Raw genomic sequence first — 18,847 nt, 5'->3', positions numbered from 1 at the left:
ACTTTAAACTAAAAGTGACTCAACCTGCTTATTTAAGATAGAACTTATATATAATATAAAGTACCAACTATTCTGAATTTTATGTTCAGTTTATCTAGTTGTTAGAAACGTTCAGAGGATAGCTTGCTAGTAACCTAACTAGCTAGTTTAGTGATGAACCTGCAATTCTTCAACCGCCCAGCAGATGGAGCGATTGCGCCATTTTGCTTCGCAACTACAAAACACATACAAACACCGAAGAAGAAGCAGCAGCAGCTAGGTAGCATCCTTTTTTTGCTCAAACTGACTTGACTTTGATTTAATCTCTCTGGGCTACTCCAGCTGTTTTCCAGACAGCTGAAAGAACCATTACGGCAAGCAGAGACTGCTGTTAATTTCTGAGTATTTTTGAGTAATCGTTTTCACCTTTACTCTGTCTGCTCAGCGTGTGACAAACCATGAGTAATAATATCCTCAACGCGTCTGCTTTGCCCCAAAACTTGCACACCGAGGAAGAGGCTGCGGCCATAGAAAATGCCATCAGGGCGGCTGTAAATACGGTGATGAAGGTGATGAGCAGCGCCTGCAGCCGCAGGATGCTGGAGTACCAGAGGATGGTGGCTGACAGGGACAAAGAGATCCGGAGATTGGAGTGCAAGCTGGAGGAAAGTGAAAGTGAGCTGAAGGTGCTACGTCTCAAGTTTGGCAGGATGCCACCTGAAAATGAACTTTCTTGTTCGGTAACAGAGGAAATTAATTCTGCTGAGGCTGTCATCAGCGGCAAGAATCAGCTGGAAAATCAGCCTCAAGGCAAGTCCTGTGGTAAGTTGAGTAAAAACCAGAGAGCAGGTAAATAGGTGGGAGGGGGATAACAGCATGACATGTCCCGTGCGGACACTAAGATGTGGTCTACAAGTACACCCACTTATTTTCTGTTTGTTTATCTATTGATCAGGTGTAGGTGCAGCAGCACCCACAGAACTTTCTCCAAAATACCTTGGAGTAGTGGAGGCTTTCCCCCACCAACATGCCCAGACTGACACAAGTACATGGGAGAGCCAAGGAGTATCTGGATGCAGCCCCTCTGTGGTTAAAGAGGAGCCTTCTGACTTGGAGCCAGTCATCAAATGGGAAGTGTGTGAGGGGAGTTTGCTGGACCAGCTGGAAGGTCAGCATGGAGCTGAATATCAGCATGGAGATAAACTTGCAAAAAAAGGTAGGCATCACCAGAGGTGGCTGTATATTATTCATCTTCACAAATGAGAAATTGTGAAAGACTGGCAGTAAGATATGATTACAATGAAGCATGTGAGAAGCTGAAATCCGCCTACACAGGTACCGCTTTTACTCACGTGTGGTTGATAAGCTGGTAATCGTACCCAGCTGCGTTTACCCATGATTTACAAAGAAAAATGGCACATTCACATTAGCTTCCACTATCTATAGTAGTAGTGTATTTAGTTAAACATTTTCCCCTCCTTCATCTTTTTATGCCATCGTTAGAACCTTTGAGGAAACGGACAGCTGGGTTAGGGTTACCCATCTTCATCAGTGCTTATTGAAAATGGGTAGAGATGGCTGTTCCTTTCTGTGAACCAGCAGACACAAAAGTGGCTTTTAAGTATTATTACCCACACTAATTAATTTACTGAGCATCTCTGAGCTGTATTACTTCATCCGTGTAGATGCCGTCTTTTGTCTGGGCTGAAGATACATTTATTCCCCCTGAACAATTCGACATGAAGCTGGAGTCTGATGGAAAAGAGCTGCATCTGCAATGATGCTGGGAATGTGTGTGCAAGGCAACTTTTAACCATAAAGCAAGTTTAAAACCAACTGAGGTTATTTTTATTTTGTGAGTTTCACAGAATAAAAAAAAAAAAAAATCCAAGGTAGACAACAGCTCTTAAAAAATGAGCTCATATTTTCCATGAAATAATATTCCATGACTAAATGTAAAATATGGGTTGATGAGCTTTTCAAACCAATAAATTCTGTTTTTTTTGTTTTTGTGTGTGTGTGTGTGTGTGTGTGTGTGTGTGTGTTTTTGTTTTTTCTTTACCTTATGTAGCGTCCCCGTTTTTGGGGGAAGTGGAGTTGTACTTAGAGTTAGTCTAAATAAATAAAACACCAAATAAATAAAACCAATTATTAACCAAGAAAGCGTGTGACCAGCATGTGTTCAGTAGTCTGAAGCTCTGAAAGCTTTTTTTTTTTTTTTTTTTTTGTGGGCCAGTTTTCTGAGAAGTGATTGGCTTTTGGTTAGTTTGGTTGGTGCTTCCGAACTGAGACGGTGTGGTAAACCTGCTCTACTCTGACATACCTTTGCAGTACTCTTCCACATAAACACTTTCAGTGTGAACCAACATGATTTTACCCGTCGGTACAGTAGTTTCATTCAGTGGTAATGACGTCATGAAGACATCAGGTGTGTGATTTGACATCATTTTGAAACATTTGCTCATTAATGTCACTGATGTTCAAATGATTGTGTCTTTTTGCAGATTTAGTCATGGTGGCTGATAATTCTTTAATTCTAGTGAAGGTTAAATTATTTCAGCATTTAGCAGCTTGAATGAGAAGGATGACTTTATTCATGTTTTTTTTTTTTTTTTATGAATCCAGTTACTGTCTTCATCTCACTCCCATTTATTCTGACTTCATATTTTAAAAGTGATTCAGAAAATGGTAAAATTTTAAACACTTGTGTTATTTGATCCAGTTGCAGTTCCCATGGCTAGAGGGCCCCTCACTTCTTCTGAACAGGGTCATTTCTTTTCATGAAAAAACAAACCATAAATAAAACAATTCCTGCCATCTCACTAACATGGTAAAAAGTACGTTCATTGCGGACAATTGACATCGCAGATTGAAACAGACTTTGTCCAGTTAAAGGTATTCCCAGCACCAGAATGGAGTTATGTTACATATATCTTCTCTAGTCAAACATTTTGAATCCATTCATAGTTGACCAATAGGAAACCAGCCTAAACCGAACATGCGCGTCCTAATTCTCTCAGAGAGACGTGATCTGTGACCTGATAACAGCCACTGAGCCAAATAGATCCAGCCTGCAATGTCATGAAGATGAGGAGATACATGTGAACATAGGCAGTGGCATGAAGCACTATCAAGCAGTTTGATCAGTTCGGATGATGCCAACACGCAAAGGAACATTTGAGTCAAACACGTGTGAACATGTACAACTTTGGCTTGCTGGTGTGTTTAGATAAGTTTGGGCAACATCAGAGTTAATAGTGTTAAAAATATTAACACAATTACATAAATGAGTTACTGCCGTTAACATGCTCCTTAATACACATACACACACACACACACACATATATATATATATATATATATAGATAGATAGATAGATATATCTTTAAAGTCTTTGTTGTGTGTGTGTTTTTTGTTTTCTTTTTTAAAAGGTCTCTGTAAGTTAAGAAGCTTATTTAGGAAATGGTTTGTGCAAGAGCTGCATTTTTTGAGGGGGACACGCAGTTCGAGGGTGTTGTTGCAGAAAATTGGAAGGAAGAGGGAGGGAAATTGTGTAAGATGTCCCAAGACTAAAGCACAGTTGCCCACAAAACAAAGTTAGACCCAGCTGAAGACCGGCTTTCTTTTCCACTGGGAAAATAAAAATGACAGGTATTGCTGTGGTCTAAACGAGTTTCATCACTCGTGCCTGGAGGATAATGGTTTACTTACTTGGGAACATAATGTCTAGAAACAAAAGGAGTGTGAAAAATGTGGCTGCACATCAGCCCCAACAGATCCTGGCTGCTCTGTAGAGCCAGGCGTTAAGAGAAAGGTGTACAAGAAGAAGAAAAAGACTCCTAGAATGCATTCACACCAGGATGGTCCACTAGTCTCGGGACAGTTGGGGACATGGGTCAGTTGGCGGGAGCAGCATTCTTCAGGACTAAGTCTGCGTTCATGCTGCACTTCTCAAATGAATCAGAACGTTAAATAATGTGTTCCACTTTCCACCAGAGGTGGTACTACACCAAGATTTAGTGAAGGAGACGAGACACAACAAGGAAGAAAACTCGTTCATCTATTGGTTAATGCAGGACGACAGGACGTTTCTAGTACATAACAGTTAAATACGGGGCTGCATCACATCCTAGTGGTTTTGGGTTGATCATAATTCTATCAAAACTTTTTGTTTTGTTTTTTTTTGTTCATTTTTTTGGCCAAATCAACTGTTCTTTCCCACAGAAAGAAGCTTGTTTTTAATTTGGGTGACAGCTCTACACTTGCGTAGTTCGGAGGGTGTTAGCACTGCGCTAAAATGTGGAGTAATTAGTTCAAAGTACTGTTTTATCATCCAATGTTCAAAACGAGTGCTGAGTCGTCACCGGAAATTGCACACAGTTACAGGTTAAGTTGATTTACAGATACCTCCCCCCGAATCTGAGCCTAACTATATATTAGCTTTGGCTTCTCGCTTTAGTACCGCCTAAAGTGGTGAAAGGTCAAAGGATAAAAACTCTCCTGTTGTTGAGGCAATCCGTGCATCATTGCTGGTTTAAAAGAAAAGAATAATTATTTGATAATTATAATAGTTTCGTGTCACATATCAGCTGCTCATTTGTGCACTTTTAAATTGTTTTTTTGCAGACTTGCAGGGTGAAAGTGTGGCAAAAATCGCAAATCCTCATCTGAGCAAGTTAATTGCAACCGTGCTTGACAGATCTCCAGCTCCTCTCAAAAGGAAAGAAAGGTAAAGTTTTCACAGCTTGTTTGATTCGAGGAAATCCAGAAGTCATTTATGACTGGAAGAAAAGTACACCTTCCAAGAAGTAATTTTGGTTTCATTTTGGTATGTTGCATGAATCAATTCTGGATTTCATCATGAGAGCCCTGCACAGGGAGCAGTTCAGAAGGTCTTAGCGCACATGAGGAAGCAGCAATGCTAACATGTAGCATAGCAACATGACAACCAAACACAAACCCCAAACAATTCTGTGGGAATGTAAGAAAACTATTCCTCTTTTCTCCTGACTCTGATCATTGATAGAGATGTCCACCATCAACATCGGCTGATGGCTTCCAGAGAAATTTACCTGCATAGTTCCTCATCAGACGTGACTTTACTCACTCCTAGATGAACTCTATGAACTCTATCCTCTAGTTTTCACTGAAAGTAATGGGGTTTTCTTTTAGTAGAGATAACATTTATATTTTCTACTGTGTTCCAGGTGAATTTACTCTGGCACAGTAACACACATCTAATTCTGTAGTAATCTCCCGTGTCTCAGTTTTCTGTAGAGACTAAGGTTATACACACAGTCCTGGTAGTTGTGAAGATGTACTTCATTTATTTTGGTGGTGTCATTTCGGAAAAGGCAGAAAATGCAGGATTCATGCTGAACAAGTTGAATTATGTGAAACTTCACAATAAAGTGAAGAACGGAATAAACACGCCTGTTTTTCTCCCTGCAGATAACTTGTGTTTGAGGCCGTTGAGAATAAACTGTTTCTTTTCTAAAATCCAGAGAACGAAACGGATGCCTTCGGCCAGAGAGTGAGGAGGAGGTAGAGGAGGACGGTGTGAAGAAACCCTGTGTCAGCCATCCACCTCTGACTAAAGCAGCAGCCTCAAAAGACAGTTTGTGTTTTTCCATTTCACCGGAGTCATTCAGGCAAAACCCAAGTGCCTCCATATCTTCGCATTTTCAAGACCCTCTAATGTGTCAGCAGCAGGGTTTCATGGCCACGTCAGCTCCACAAGCCACATGTGACCGTAAGAATTCCAGTTTTATATTTGTTGGTATCACAGAGTTTAAAGTTCCCTTCTTGTGATTTTTGTGTTTCTTCTTCAAGCAATACTTCTAGAAGTGCTCGTCTCGCTGGAGACCATCAAACAACAGAACACCACGGTTCTTAAAATACTCCAGTCGGGAGTCTCCTCTGCAGCGACGCACTGGGAGCCTCCAGATGTGGGAGCGCTTCCTCTTCCTCTCCAGTCGGTGCAGGACTTGAGAAGTCTGGAGCAAAGGCTGTCCACTGAAACAGAGCTGAAGAAGAAAATGGTAAGAACCAATGAGAAGTTTCACAGCTGAGCTCGCTGTACGATCTTTAATCTTCGCATTCACACTGATTTTCAGCCTCTGACGGAAATTCGTGACATGATCGTTTTCACTGTGTGAAAAGTGACGACATCAACAAAACACAATGGCAGCTGTTCTCAGTTTTTATTTTTTGCTGCTTAAAGGAGTAATTATAATAGTTAATGACCAGATGAATCAGTATTTGATAGATTTAGGGGAATAGCTTTATAATAATAGCAGACTTAGGGAATATGTGGGGGAAGTGAGTCCTTGTGAGCCATGTAACAGCTCTGGTTAGACCTGAACCAGGACTGAGTCAGTTTGCAGAGCAGCTGCACCTCTGTAGGCTGTACTGGTCAATACTGCATGGTGGGATGCCATGATCATAGATTTTCTTGGTACAATTATTGTCAGAGAAATAATGAGGATATTACCATTATCATGATTATTATGCCTTAATTAAATTCACTACACTATAAATGTGTAAAATCACCCAATCAATAAGTTTGATTTATTTTTGATGCAAACAAACTGAACCCCCTCTGCTCTGTAACGATAAGTAAATCCTACATATTAACTCAGGATTTCTCTCAGAGAAAACAGATGGAAAGGCTACAGGACCTCGGCCTGGGCTTGGGAGGCTTCTTCCTAGAAACCACATTATAAAAATTGTTTTGAACATTTTTTGAAACTGATTAGAGAATTTAGAAACACAGAAAAAAAACATCTAGCTAGCTTTGACTTCCAGCTTCCTTTAGCAGAACAGCTGCTGTTTGCCACATAAATATTACTGAAACAGTGGAAATAAAGAAACACAAAGACATAAAACAAATTATATCCAGTTTAATCTACATCCCATTGCACACTGATGACTGAAAGACATCACACTCATGCTGAGTATAGTATGAAACTATCGCTTATAAAAGTTTTACTCTTTTTTATCGTGTGTATTGCTAACCTCATCACGTTGCTGTAAATTCAAGGAGAGTCGTACATAATTACAAAACCACAAAGGACACCATGATATTTCATGTAAATATTACGCTGGTTAAACATTAACATCATTTAACTAGTTACAAAACATTTCCCTTTGTGGTACAAAGCTGCTGGTTAAACACCCATCAGTTTTTTTAAATCTGCTTATTCCAGTGCAGGTTCACGGAGGCCTACCCCAGCAGCTGCTAGGTGAGAGGCGGGTAAGATCTGGACAGGTCACCAGTCCATCGCAGGGCTGTTGTGAAGCATATTTAATGCATTTCCTCCTTTCGCTGCAACTTTTTATATGGCTCTACAGGCTGGTGAGCCGTCCTCCACAGTGACACCGTATAGAGGCGGCCGAGTCACAACATGAAAACAACTTATTTCCTTATTTCTCAAGCAGTCATGGAGACACAGGGGTTTTAACATTAACAAAGCTTTATTAAACTTAGGAATAGAGCACAGGGAGCTTAGGAGTCGTGGGTACTTCAGGGTGGGCCAAGGTCAAAATACCAAACAAGACAAAACTACCCGTAAAGGAGGAGATTAACTACGAATGTCAAAACAAAACAGAAGAAAATACAAGCGACTTACCTCCCTAAACCAACAGCACAGGAGGAAACTGGACTTAAAAGAAATGGCAGCTCATCCATCAGACAGATGGACTGCTGTATTGTAGACTAGCTGTGGCTGGTTGGGACGAGAGGCAGACGAGCGACTCCTTCGCCCATAATCCAGGCCTTTATAGAGAACCACCTGGCCTGGCACCTGCACGCTCAAATGTGCATGATTTTTTTATAAAAGAAACCCAACAAGGATGACTCAGTTTGTTTGTTTAGAGGGATTAACCCTTTCTCTGCTGGACTGTCCCACTCAGGCTGGTGGTATGGTTCCGACTTTAAAGGGAGCTTTACAATGAGTTGTGTTTAATGCCTTGATTAATTGTGAAATCAGTGACATTACTGGTTGCATGGGGAACTTGGTCAACAGGAGGGCCTAAAAATACTATGCTGATGTTAAAATTCAGGGTCCATATATAGAAATGGCTTCCACAGGGAAAGAGAATCAAATATGGCACCTAAGGAAACTAAACCTCATATCAGTTTCACACACACACTATGACTTGTTTTCTTTTTAAAGCTGGATGTGACCGTGTGTGCACAAAATGTGAAGATGGAAGAGTGATACTTGAAACTTAACCTGGACAAAAACACACATCTTTAAAGCTGATTATCTTTAGTTATAGAAATATGTTTTTTTTTAAAAATAACCACTAGCATACTCCCCAGAAATGGAGGAATCTATCTGATGGCATAACTACATAGAGCAGGGGTGTCCAAGTCCAGTCCTCAAGTTCTGCTATGCTGCACCTGTGAGATGCATCCCTTCTCCAACACACCTAAATCAAACGGCTGAATTCCCTCATCTGCATGTCAATCAGCTCCTGATTCAGGTGTGTTGGAAAAGGGATGCATCTACAAGTTGCAGGATAGTAGCTCTTGAGGACTGGACTTGGGCATACCTGACATAAAGGCTATAAATTTATTCATTCACCTTTTATAATAATGGAGATGTTGTGCAGTCAGCCCCCTTGTGGCCGTCAGTGGTACTGCATGTTTTTCTTTCATCTGGGAACAGTTGCTATGAGCATCTTTTGTCTTCACATCATATTACCACTAAATAAAAGTTTTCTTATTTAACTTTTGGCATAAAGTCAGTTTATTAAAGATAAATTATATAGAACATCAACGTTAATTAAATTTAAATAAGTGGCGTGTTTTTAAGGGCTTTTTGTTGTTGTTGTTAATCTCTTTTCTGACTTGTTGCCACTCCTCTGTGCAGATCTCATATCTCGGCCTGTCAGGAGGAATGACAACCAAAGAGAGCGTCTGGAGGATTATGGCCAAACTTTTCACCAACACTTTGGCCAAAAATGTTAACTGGAGGGGAAGAAATAACAAGCAGAAGATCGAGAGCCTGACTATCAAGAAAGTTGTGCTCAGTGAGTATTTAGTGGAATTAGGAAAATGTTCATAGCATATAGGAGTTTTTTGCATTGTATTTTTTCTGTACTTTCTATTCTCTGCCTTTGAAACCACTTAGTTAAATGTTACTAAATAAATAAACTTGCATTGCACAAGAACATGGTGCTATTTCCTAGGCCTTGTAAGCAGTAGCTGCCCCTCCATTCTTACAGATGCTGTGAGGCAGAATTCGTTCTGCAAAGATGCCGTGGACGAGGAGATTGAGAGATACATGAAGCGCTGGCTGCAGCTGGCCGGAGACCGAGACGGAGGAAGAAAAAGAAGACAGGAGAAGGGGAAGGAAGCGATGGGAAGCATGAGGAATTACTGTGTGGATGACATGTTTGCTAACGTGATAGAGTAGAATCAATCTGCAGAACATTTGTGTACGTATTGTGGGTTACAAGCAGAAACACTCCCTGAATTCACCGTTATCATTGTGTCTTCAGGTTAAAATCCATGACACTTAAAGTCTCTTTTCCTAAAAGACTCGTTCTGTTACATTTTGTAGCTTTTGTTCTTTATATCATGACTTTATTTGGAAATCCTTTGGATTGTATCAGTACTTTTATCACTTATTAATCGTATTTTTAAGCCAGTAAATGTTATCCTTGTCTTTAGATTTTGTAATAAGCTATATTAAAACATTTGTACGATGACTATTGTTTAAAAGGACATGTCTGTTTTAAATAACATTTTAATAATCCTCCTGTTGCAGGAAATACACTGCAGTACTTAATGTTGAACTGTTAATGCCAATAAAATATCTTATGCAATAGGTTCAACAAACTGAACCGAAATCCTTACATTTGTGTTCTTTATTGATGCAGAAAATCTCACCCTCCTTTTTATTTACAGACTTATTTTACCCCACAATAGCCATCCTCAGTCAACAGCTTGCAGCTTATTTAGTTTCAATAAGTGCAACACATAAGAGTCAAGAGTAAACAGAACTGTTGTGTGCTTTATTTAAAAAGCTGGGTAATTTATCATTTCTGATCCTACCTACAAACACATCAGGAATATAGCAACAAATCATAGATCTGGAAATTTAAATAACTGATCCAGCCTAAATTAATAATGTAGCACAACTGTATTGGGAGGATTAGCTGGTTTCTCTCAAGATATCATTTATTCTCTATTTTTTATTTAGAATATTTGTTTTTATACAGACAATATACTTAGGTGAGACATTACTCAAAACACTGAATTTTCCCACTAAATCAAAGTAAAGCAAACTTTCAAATGAACATAAGCAAATTCCTGTGAAATATGTCAAACAGGTTCATTGTAAAAATCTAAATCTGGGTTCAGACCATGATGGGGGAGTTTTCAGATGGTGAATCAAAGCCACCTTCTCAACGTCTTGTAGAGGAGAAACAATAAAATTCCATGAAATATGCAACTAGCTGTACTTCTGTTTTCAGCATTTTGAGTCTTAAGGGTTCCACTTCTTCTCTCACTGAACAGGGGACTGTGTTATCATTCTTTCACCTTTCAGTCCAGCTCGGGGTCAGTGATGGACAAGGAGTACAGGCGTGCACATCAACGACAGACTGAACAGGACGACTCACATTGACTAAAAGCGCATGAGCAGACTCTATCTCCAGAAGGAGTTCGGACCTTTCTACATGTGCAGCAAGATTTTGGACATCTTCTATCAGAATACTGTCTCCGGTGTCCTGTTCTTTGCTGTGGTCTGCTGGGGCAGCGTGATTGGAGTCAGAGACAGAAACAGCATCAACAAAACGGCTGGTCCTGTTATTGGCTGCAAACCAGACACTTTTGGAATGAAGTGTCTGAACAACATATTATCCATGTTGGAAAATTCCTCACACCCTCTCTTCCACATGCTGGAACAGCAGCAGAGATCCTTCTTCAACAGATAGATTCAGCTCCATTGCCAGAAGGACAGATACAGGAAGTCTGTCCTCTCACAGGTAAGAACTCTTTCAGATCATCACACCACCCCTCACCAGTTTATTCTGACTTTCTTCATCTCATTCACTCCTACCACAGTGCTTATGTATATTTTGAGATGTTTGTCATTGTTTTAGTGACTTTATCTATTAATACACCAGTTATTTTATTTTTATTCTTTATTGTATATCCTTTTTAATATATGGTGTTGCTGTAACAAGATAATATTCCAGTGGTTGGATCAATACAGTCTATCTAGTGTGACATGTTAAGATAATTTTTATAGGACCCTCTTTAGCAGCATAAGACTGTAAAAATATAAAACAATATTTATTTATTTTCTGCTGATGACTTATTCAAAGACTCTTTATTAGAACTTGGGCTTTATTCCGTCGGTCCAGCCACCAGGGGGCGCTGTGGCCGCTAACCCGACATGCGCTGTTTAAACGAAGAAGTGTGCGACGTTGGCGCTTCCCTGTATCTGGGTTGTGATTATTGGTTACCAAATGCAAGTCTTTATTTCCTTTTTAGTGTTCGCGTTCATTTAACACGACTTAAAACGTTTGAATCCGCGTGTTTAACGTAGTTTTACGGGGCGGTTTGGGTGCGGCTGGTCGCCTAGAATCCCGGCTGTAGCTCTCTCTCCACACATCGCCTTGCTAACGTCCACAAGTCGCTTTTTTAGACATGAATTTGGTCAAAAACAAAACTCTTTACCCACACCTTCGCGATGACGAGGCTTTGGTGGTAGAAAATGCTATCCGGTTAGCCATAGACTCTATACTAAACGTGCTATACGGCGTAAACAGCGCCAGGACTCATGAGTTTCAGCGGATGGTGGCCGACAGGGACAAAGAGATCCAGCGGCTGGAGTGCAGGCTGACGGAGATCGAGCACGAGCTGCAGGTGCTGCGCCGTCAGGGGTGCACGTGCGGGTTGTTTGGACACGAGCCAGACCCAGGTAGATCCAGGACCTCTGGTAACCGACAGCAAAGGGAGCAGAGCGGGCTTGAATCAGGCTGCATTGACTCAGAGGTGACGGCAGGAGCGCAGGAATGTGAAATGAGCCTATCCGGTAAGTAAACAGATGCACCACACCTGATTACTACAGGTCCACCTTACCCAGGTTCCACAGAGCGCACATTTAGCGCTCATTTGCTGTTAAAACCAGATAATTCTATATAAAAGGTTCTGCTTTTATTATTTTGAGCCAGGTTGCATAGATAATAAATAATTGTGATGTTTATAAACTGTATAAGGATTGAATCAGTTTGCATAGATAATAAATAATAAACTGTTTTAGGAGACATATTTGGGCTCCAGGAATGAAAACAAAGCAGACATGTTAGCTGACATTTCAGCTGACTCTTACCCTTAGATACTGTGTCAAATTGGACCTGTTCTGACAGTTGACAACCTTAAATATGCCCAAAAAGTCATTTTTGCCCTAAATTTGATAACATGCCTAATGTGACCCAAACTAGATAAACTAAATGGTTTACATCTACTGGTGTGGGTCAAATAAAGGAAAATGGGGATTTAATGAATCTTAAAACTGTGAGGCTGTACAGGCCACGTTTCTGTGTATTTTTTTATGGAACAGTGGTGACATGAATTCAAGGGGGACCTGGATACTATTGCTAGTATCTGTGTTCCTGTTAGATCCACTCAGGTTCCTGCAGAGACAGAGACCTGTTGGTCTTTTAAGGGACCTGGAAGTTGGAAGTCTCCAGACAGTGAAATAATAAAGCAGCAGGAGTGATCATATGTGGTGGAAAGGAAAGGGAATAAAAGACATCCAGAGGTCAGAGGGTGGCTTGATGCTGACACAAGATTTGCACCTGCAACAAAGTAAAATAAACTACAGAGCCACAAATTTGATTCAGTTTGGGTTGGAGGGGTGCTGGGTTCATAGGATCTGTCCTCACAAACAAGGAATGAACTCCGGAGCATTGTAAAGGTACATGAGTCGTCATTTCAGTGACTGGCATCATGAAATGAAAAGGAGGGAAAGTGCAGTGTTCTAGGTTGTTTTTTGTATTTTATTAAATGACAGCAAGTGACAGTTTGCAGCATCTTGAAAGATTTGATCTTCCATGATGAGGAGGTTGATCAGGATTTGAAGGAGGATTTAAAACAAGGACAGCCTGTGGGAAACACGTGGAACGTACCATCCTAAGTGACTGCATCTGTACAGCTCTTTTCTACTTGTCTTTGACCACCCAAAGCTTTTTTTACTCTGTATTTTATAATTAGCATTTGATGTTTTGTGATGTTGGGTGGTAAATATTTAATTGATAAAGATAATGCTATCTTCCAGAAAGTTTGGGCCATTTTTAAATCAGTCTAAACAGACGTGTAGATAGTTACTGTGAGGGAGTTTGTGGACATAAATACAGTTCAAGTAAATATTTAAAGGGGCATAAATGGCATTTTGTGTGTGTGTTTTTTTTCTCCACAGTGGGTGTATTTGCTCGACCCCCCTCTCATGTCTCCTCTCTAAGCCAGGACTTGGCTCTCCTATCTTCCCCCAGCAACCTGGGTTCAGGTCAGACCTGCACCTCCCGCTCCTCAGAGGCTTCAGGCGTCACAGAGTCGGCCGGAAACCTGCCTACATCTCCCAGCAGCCTCCTCATCAAGGAGGAGCCCTGCGACATTAATGCTGTTTTAATCGAGTGGGAGTTGAGTGAGGAGAGGTTATCAGAGCAGCAGGGGGGTGCAGGCAGTCCCAGTCAGAACAGAGAGAGTCCCAGTGAGAAACGTAAGCTGAGATTTTACTTTACTGGCTGTCAGAGCTTACTGGTTGTCCTGGACTGTGGGATTAAGAAAATGTTTGTTCTTCTCTAACATCCGTAGAAAGACTGGAGAACAGCGGGAGGACGAGGATCAGGGAGACGCCTCAAGCAGAGCCGAGCGGACTTCAGACGATCGAGGATCAGCAGCTGGGGTGAGTTCCTGTCTCTTATTCATGCTGCTCCAGAAATAAACCTCCAACCTCCCTGGAACCTAGACTTCTGTGGATGGGTGGCTTTTTAAAACACAAATTCGTAGGAGCAGCATGTAGGTCAGTCGGTACAGAAGCTGTAGCTCCTCGGTGGGGTTGGCTCAGGTTCGAGTGCCGGCCTGAGGCCTTTGCAGCTTGTCTTCCCCGCTTGCTCTGACCTCCGTTCCTGTTGAGCTACCGTCAGATAAAGGCTCATATAGCCCTAAATAATAATAATAATAATTTATTAATTAGATATTCAATAAAGCAGTGGTTAGTTTGTTTATTCAGTAAACTGGGTGGTAAACTAAAACCACTTGTACCACTATGGTCATGTAGTGCAGCAGGATGGCTTTTACGGGGAGTGATAGCCTAGTGCAGGGGTCACCAATGAAATGGTTCTCCAACAACTTGTCAAGTTCTGCACAAGCCTCTTAACAAGCCAATAATTAGAGTCAGATGTGTTGCAGCAGGGAAACATGGAAAATCAAGATGTCTGAGGTTGGTGATCCCTGGCCTAGTTGTTACAGAGGTGGGTTTGGAGGACCAGGGTTCAGTTCCCTGGTGTACTAACAGAAGTGGACCACTCTGGGCCCCTGAATGAGTTCTTTAACCCCCCGATTGTTACCCTGGCAAACAAATCCATACGGCCAGGAGAGAAGATATGATCAGAGTGTTCTCAAGCACATGGGAGAGAGCGTCATCTCTCAACAGTTTTTTCCGTGAGATTACTTAATCTGTTATTTATTTAATCTTACTTGTATGTAAACATCTGTTTCTGAACGCAAACAGAACATCTGCTGAAACTTTATTTACAGTTACAGTGTCTCAGTTCTTTGGACTTTTGGAAAAAAAAATTGAACTTTATGTTTTTGTGACTGTATCTGGTGTTAAAACAGAGGTCTTCTAAAAGCACTGGATGCTCAGCTAAAGTCAAATTAAGCTAAAGATGAAGTGGTGTCATGAAACATGTGAGTTCATAAAGAAGCAGAAAAGTCATTCTCACACCTGATTGGCTCAGAACAAAAACAGGAAGGAAAAAGTTGCTGGAAATAAATAAAATACTTAAAAAACAAAGAGAAATAACAAAAGAAATTAATCCAGCCATGACAATTATTACTCAAAACTTTAAGAAAAAATATTATTTATTTATAGCAATATTTGTTTTAAATATATAGAAATTAATAAATTGTTTCATTTTTCCAATTTTTTCATTTGTCCAAATTTCCTAAATTTTTTCTTCAATGAGAAAAACTCAAGAATAAAAACAAAAACGATGAGATAAGTTCATGAAACCGAGAACAAGAATTACTTTTAATTTTTCTGGTTATTTATTTCTCGCTCTGTAGTCCATAGAAGCCGAGCGGGATCAGGTCTCATCATAAAAACCGATCATATCTAATAATTACAGACGATTACTGAGGACATGATGCTGAACTCTTTAGTGGCTCCTTACTGGCCAGACACTGGCTGTAAGGTGGAAAATGGCTCCTATAAACTGGTTCTTCTTTTCATTGTAATGGTAAAATGTTGTGTCCCAGCTCTGATCTTATTTTCCCTTTAAAACCTCCTTAAATTCCACGTCTCCTGCTCTGTGTGACCTTTCGTCTGTTTTCCTCCGCAGGAACAAGAAGAAACGAGTGCTGATGTCCGAGCTACCGGAGGAGGCTCAGAGACTGAAAAGGGCGGCCTGGAGAGCAGCGTCCAGGCGGTATTACGCCCGGAAAATCGCCCGCCAGCAGGCGAACCCCTCATACCCCAGGCCCTTTGTCCACGTCTCAGCTGGCCAGGACTCTCAGCTGAGCTGTTTGGTAGAAAAGAGGAGGACGCTCATATCCGATCTGCCTGCAGACTCCCAGACTATGCAGAGGGAGGCATGGAGAGCCGCGTCCAGGAGGTACTACGCTCGCAAAACCGCTCACCATCAGACTGAGAGCATGCAATTCGGAGAGCTGCTGGACGGTTTCCACCCATCTGGAGCCACACAGGGGCCAAACAGGGAAGGGCCCCATGCCAACGGTGGAGGAATAATGTGCAGCTGATGGAGAGCAGTCGGGTTTTTTACATGTTAATAGCAGACTTAGAGTTCACTCTGTTACCTGTTGACTGTAAATGTTAGGATTTCGTTTCTGTTTCACTGTTCTTTGAACTGATGGTGTTAGTATTGATCTGAAGTCTGGTGCTGGAAGTTAAAGCCCTTTGTGTGTGTTTATGTGCAGCAGTCGGATGGCTTTGATCCTCCAGCTCGGTCTTCCTCTCAGCCTCAGCCGGCTCGCTGCAGTGCGCCGTACGCCTGCACAAGATGCAGACTGCAGCTGGAGATCAAAGGGGCAGTATCACCCTGTCCTCCTCCTGGGGACAGGACAGTACCATTAACACTGCAGCGCCCCCTGAGTCCAACATCTGTAACTGCAAGGGTCAGATTAATTGTTCATGATGGGCAACTTTATACTGGGATAAATACAACTCTGTCTTTCAGCATATTGAATAATAAAAAACATTATTTAAACCTGATATTTACTGTTCCTGTTTAAACTCTTAGTATTATCTTCACATCCCAAACAGCTGGAGAGAAATTCCATTTAGAAATTCATTGTTGTCTTTGAAGAAAGGAACAAATCATCAGCACATTTGATGGGGGATTTTAAAAATAATAGTACTGGAAATTCATAATTTTTATTCTGGATTTAAATGAGAGAAATTAGAAGCCAACAAGGGATAATGTTGTTAGGTTCTGGGATGAAAAGCTACTGGACCCCTGGCAAGATGTCAAGACGTGTGCTGGACATGAGGAAGGACTAGAGCCTCAAGATAAACTCAGAAACTTTATTTGAACCCTAATAGGTGTACATCATTGGGAAGCCTAATTAGTCAACTTAACGGTGTTCTTCTGTGGATCGAGCAACACAGCTAAATGTGAGGAGAGTGCCCCCAAGGATGTCCCCACATCGCCACATGCATCTTCCTTTTGGTGTTCACTCTTATTTACTGTTTCTTGGTGGGTTGGAGGATTGCATTCACTCCCAGTAAAAAGGAAAAAACAACATGTATTGGCCAGTTTTACACTTTATTCATTTTACACAGACTCAGTAGAACAAGGATCAGGAACGGGGGGGGGGGGGGGCATGTCCTGCAGGCTTAGATGATGCAGCAGGGGAACATCCAATACCTGCAAGACACCGGCCCCCAAGCACCGGGATCGCTGATCCACAACACTGAAATAACTTTTCCAAACTTTTGTTTTGAGGCATCTATATTAATATTAGTATAAATGCTGAACAACAGGGAATTTCTGGGGAAATATAACATCTCTAAACAAAGATACAGGTCCAGAGAAGAGGAAGCTATCGGTCCCGCAGACCCAGCGGTGAAGACAGATGCTTTTCATGGGCTGGATTGTACTCTGGAAAATGTAAACAAACCTCAGGTGGCCAAGTGCAACTGAATGCAGCATGTAATGTACTTCTATATGTTGGTGATCTTGATCATAATAAAGCACTCACACAAGATGGCCTCACCATCTGCCTACATGGGCGATATTTGTCCAAACTGTATTTTATTAAGAAGATCTAAAAGTCATAAAACCACCAGATGCAATGAAGATGCTGCCCCATTGTGGTCCTTGAAGGATGCCATCCTGCATGCTTTAAGATATTTCCTGCTTCAATACACTTGGCTGAGTTTTGTTGGAGCAGGAAAACATTAAAACCTGCAGGACAGCTGCCCACAAGGACTGGAACCGGACGTCCCTGGAATATGCAGCATATTATGTACATATACAAAAATAATGTTGTCTGTCCAGTCTGTTTACATTTCATATACAGGATGTAAAAGTCATTAAAATGAGTGGAAAAGTTAGACAGCCAATAATGCTGAAGAAACTCTGACCAAACTGCTGGTTTAGCTCAAACTCTGTTTTTCTCACTCTCATCACTGAAGAGTAGGTATCAGTGCAGCAGTGGTTAAAGCCACAGTGCAGCATCATCCAGTAAACACTTGTTGAGGAAAAAAGTATATTCTTTCATAGATTTTAAAGGTCCCATGTTATACATTTTTCAACAGCTTCATATCAGAGGTTCAACAACGTTGTTTTCAAAGTGTATTATCCCAAATTCAGCCTTGGTCCTTAATTTCAGCCATTTTTAAATGTGGCTCTAGTGAGCGCTAATGAGAACGAACTGTTTCCGTGTCTGAACATTTAAATGTTCATGAGTGGGGCGTGTCCACGCCCCTCTCTGGGAGAGGATCCGGCTTTCAGAGGGCAGGCTCAGCTAGCCGGAGGGGCGGGTCAATGACAGTATCCAAAACCGGAGGCGGTGGTTATTTCCCTTTGTGAGGTCACAGAGCACACATTCGCTAAAAAGTGGAGCAAGTGAGAGAGGAGACAGAATTTTCTCATGTTTGGGCCTCATATACAGGTTATGAGAACATATATGACTGTTAGAAAACCTTTAGAAAGTTAACTTTGCATAATATGGGTCCTCTAATATCATAAACAATATATTTTAATTGTTTTTACTAATTTTGCTTTACATGCCTCATTAGACGAACGCTTTAGTTATTAGTTTATTTCCTAAAAACTTTAAAAGAAGAAGAAGAAAACGAAGGAGGAAGATAAAGGTATTATGTGGCGTGGCCCAGTGGGTAGAGTGGTCGTCCTGCAGCCCAGGGGTTGCCGGTTCAATCCCAGTTTGTTGAGATGTTTCTGAGCAAGACACCGAATCCCTCATTGCTCCTGATGGGTCGTGGCAGCTGCACTTAGGATAAAAGGGCTATATAAGTACAGACCATTTACACATGCCACCCTTTTTTAATTATTGTCCTTCCATCAGATGACATCTGAAGCTAGATCAACATGAGGATCACAGTTTCATTTAAGCCATAATAAAGACAAGAAAGCACCA

General features: G+C 41.2%; 2 protein-coding genes across 2 annotated transcripts; both read left to right on the top strand.

The window, feature by feature from the left end:
• The first annotated feature begins 218 nt into the window (after positions 1-218).
• Positions 219-9,846, top strand: LOC121641178. Its single transcript, XM_041987157.1, has 7 exons — positions 219-801; positions 935-1,195; positions 4,606-4,708; positions 5,484-5,731; positions 5,812-6,020; positions 8,859-9,018; positions 9,214-9,846. The coding sequence occupies exons 1-7, from the start codon at positions 438-440 to the stop codon at positions 9,402-9,404; spliced, it is 1,536 nt and encodes a 511-aa protein (XP_041843091.1). The 5' UTR covers positions 219-437; the 3' UTR covers positions 9,405-9,846.
• A 1,544-nt stretch (positions 9,847-11,390) lies between these two features.
• Positions 11,391-16,457, top strand: LOC121641179. Its single transcript, XM_041987159.1, has 4 exons — positions 11,391-12,035; positions 13,422-13,721; positions 13,817-13,907; positions 15,568-16,457. Exons 1-4 carry the CDS (start codon positions 11,648-11,650, stop codon positions 15,983-15,985), a joined length of 1,197 nt encoding a protein of 398 aa, XP_041843093.1. The 5' UTR covers positions 11,391-11,647; the 3' UTR covers positions 15,986-16,457.
• Positions 16,458-18,847: the final 2,390 nt, after the last annotated feature.

This window comes from Melanotaenia boesemani, chromosome 6 (assembly GCF_017639745.1).
Source record: "Melanotaenia boesemani isolate fMelBoe1 chromosome 6, fMelBoe1.pri, whole genome shotgun sequence".
In the NCBI taxonomy this organism is placed as follows: Eukaryota; Metazoa; Chordata; class Actinopteri; order Atheriniformes; family Melanotaeniidae; genus Melanotaenia; species Melanotaenia boesemani.
The sequence above is the reverse complement of the archived record's forward strand: the minus strand, read 5'-3'. Positions and strand labels throughout refer to the sequence as shown.

Coding starts and splice junctions, on each gene's coding strand:
- LOC121641178 (XM_041987157.1), top strand. CDS start 438: ATGAGTAATAATATCCTCAACGCGTCTGCTTTGCCCCAAAACTTGCAC. Junction 802..934: donor GCCTCAAGGCAAGTCCTGTG/GTAAGTTGAGTA, acceptor TCTATTGATCAG/GTGTAGGTGCAGCAGCACCC. Junction 9,019..9,213: donor TATCAAGAAAGTTGTGCTCA/GTGAGTATTTAG, acceptor CCATTCTTACAG/ATGCTGTGAGGCAGAATTCG.
- LOC121641179 (XM_041987159.1), top strand. CDS start 11,648: ATGAATTTGGTCAAAAACAAAACTCTTTACCCACACCTTCGCGATGAC. Junction 13,722..13,816: donor AGAGAGTCCCAGTGAGAAAC/GTAAGCTGAGAT, acceptor TAACATCCGTAG/AAAGACTGGAGAACAGCGGG. Junction 13,908..15,567: donor ATCGAGGATCAGCAGCTGGG/GTGAGTTCCTGT, acceptor TTTCCTCCGCAG/GAACAAGAAGAAACGAGTGC.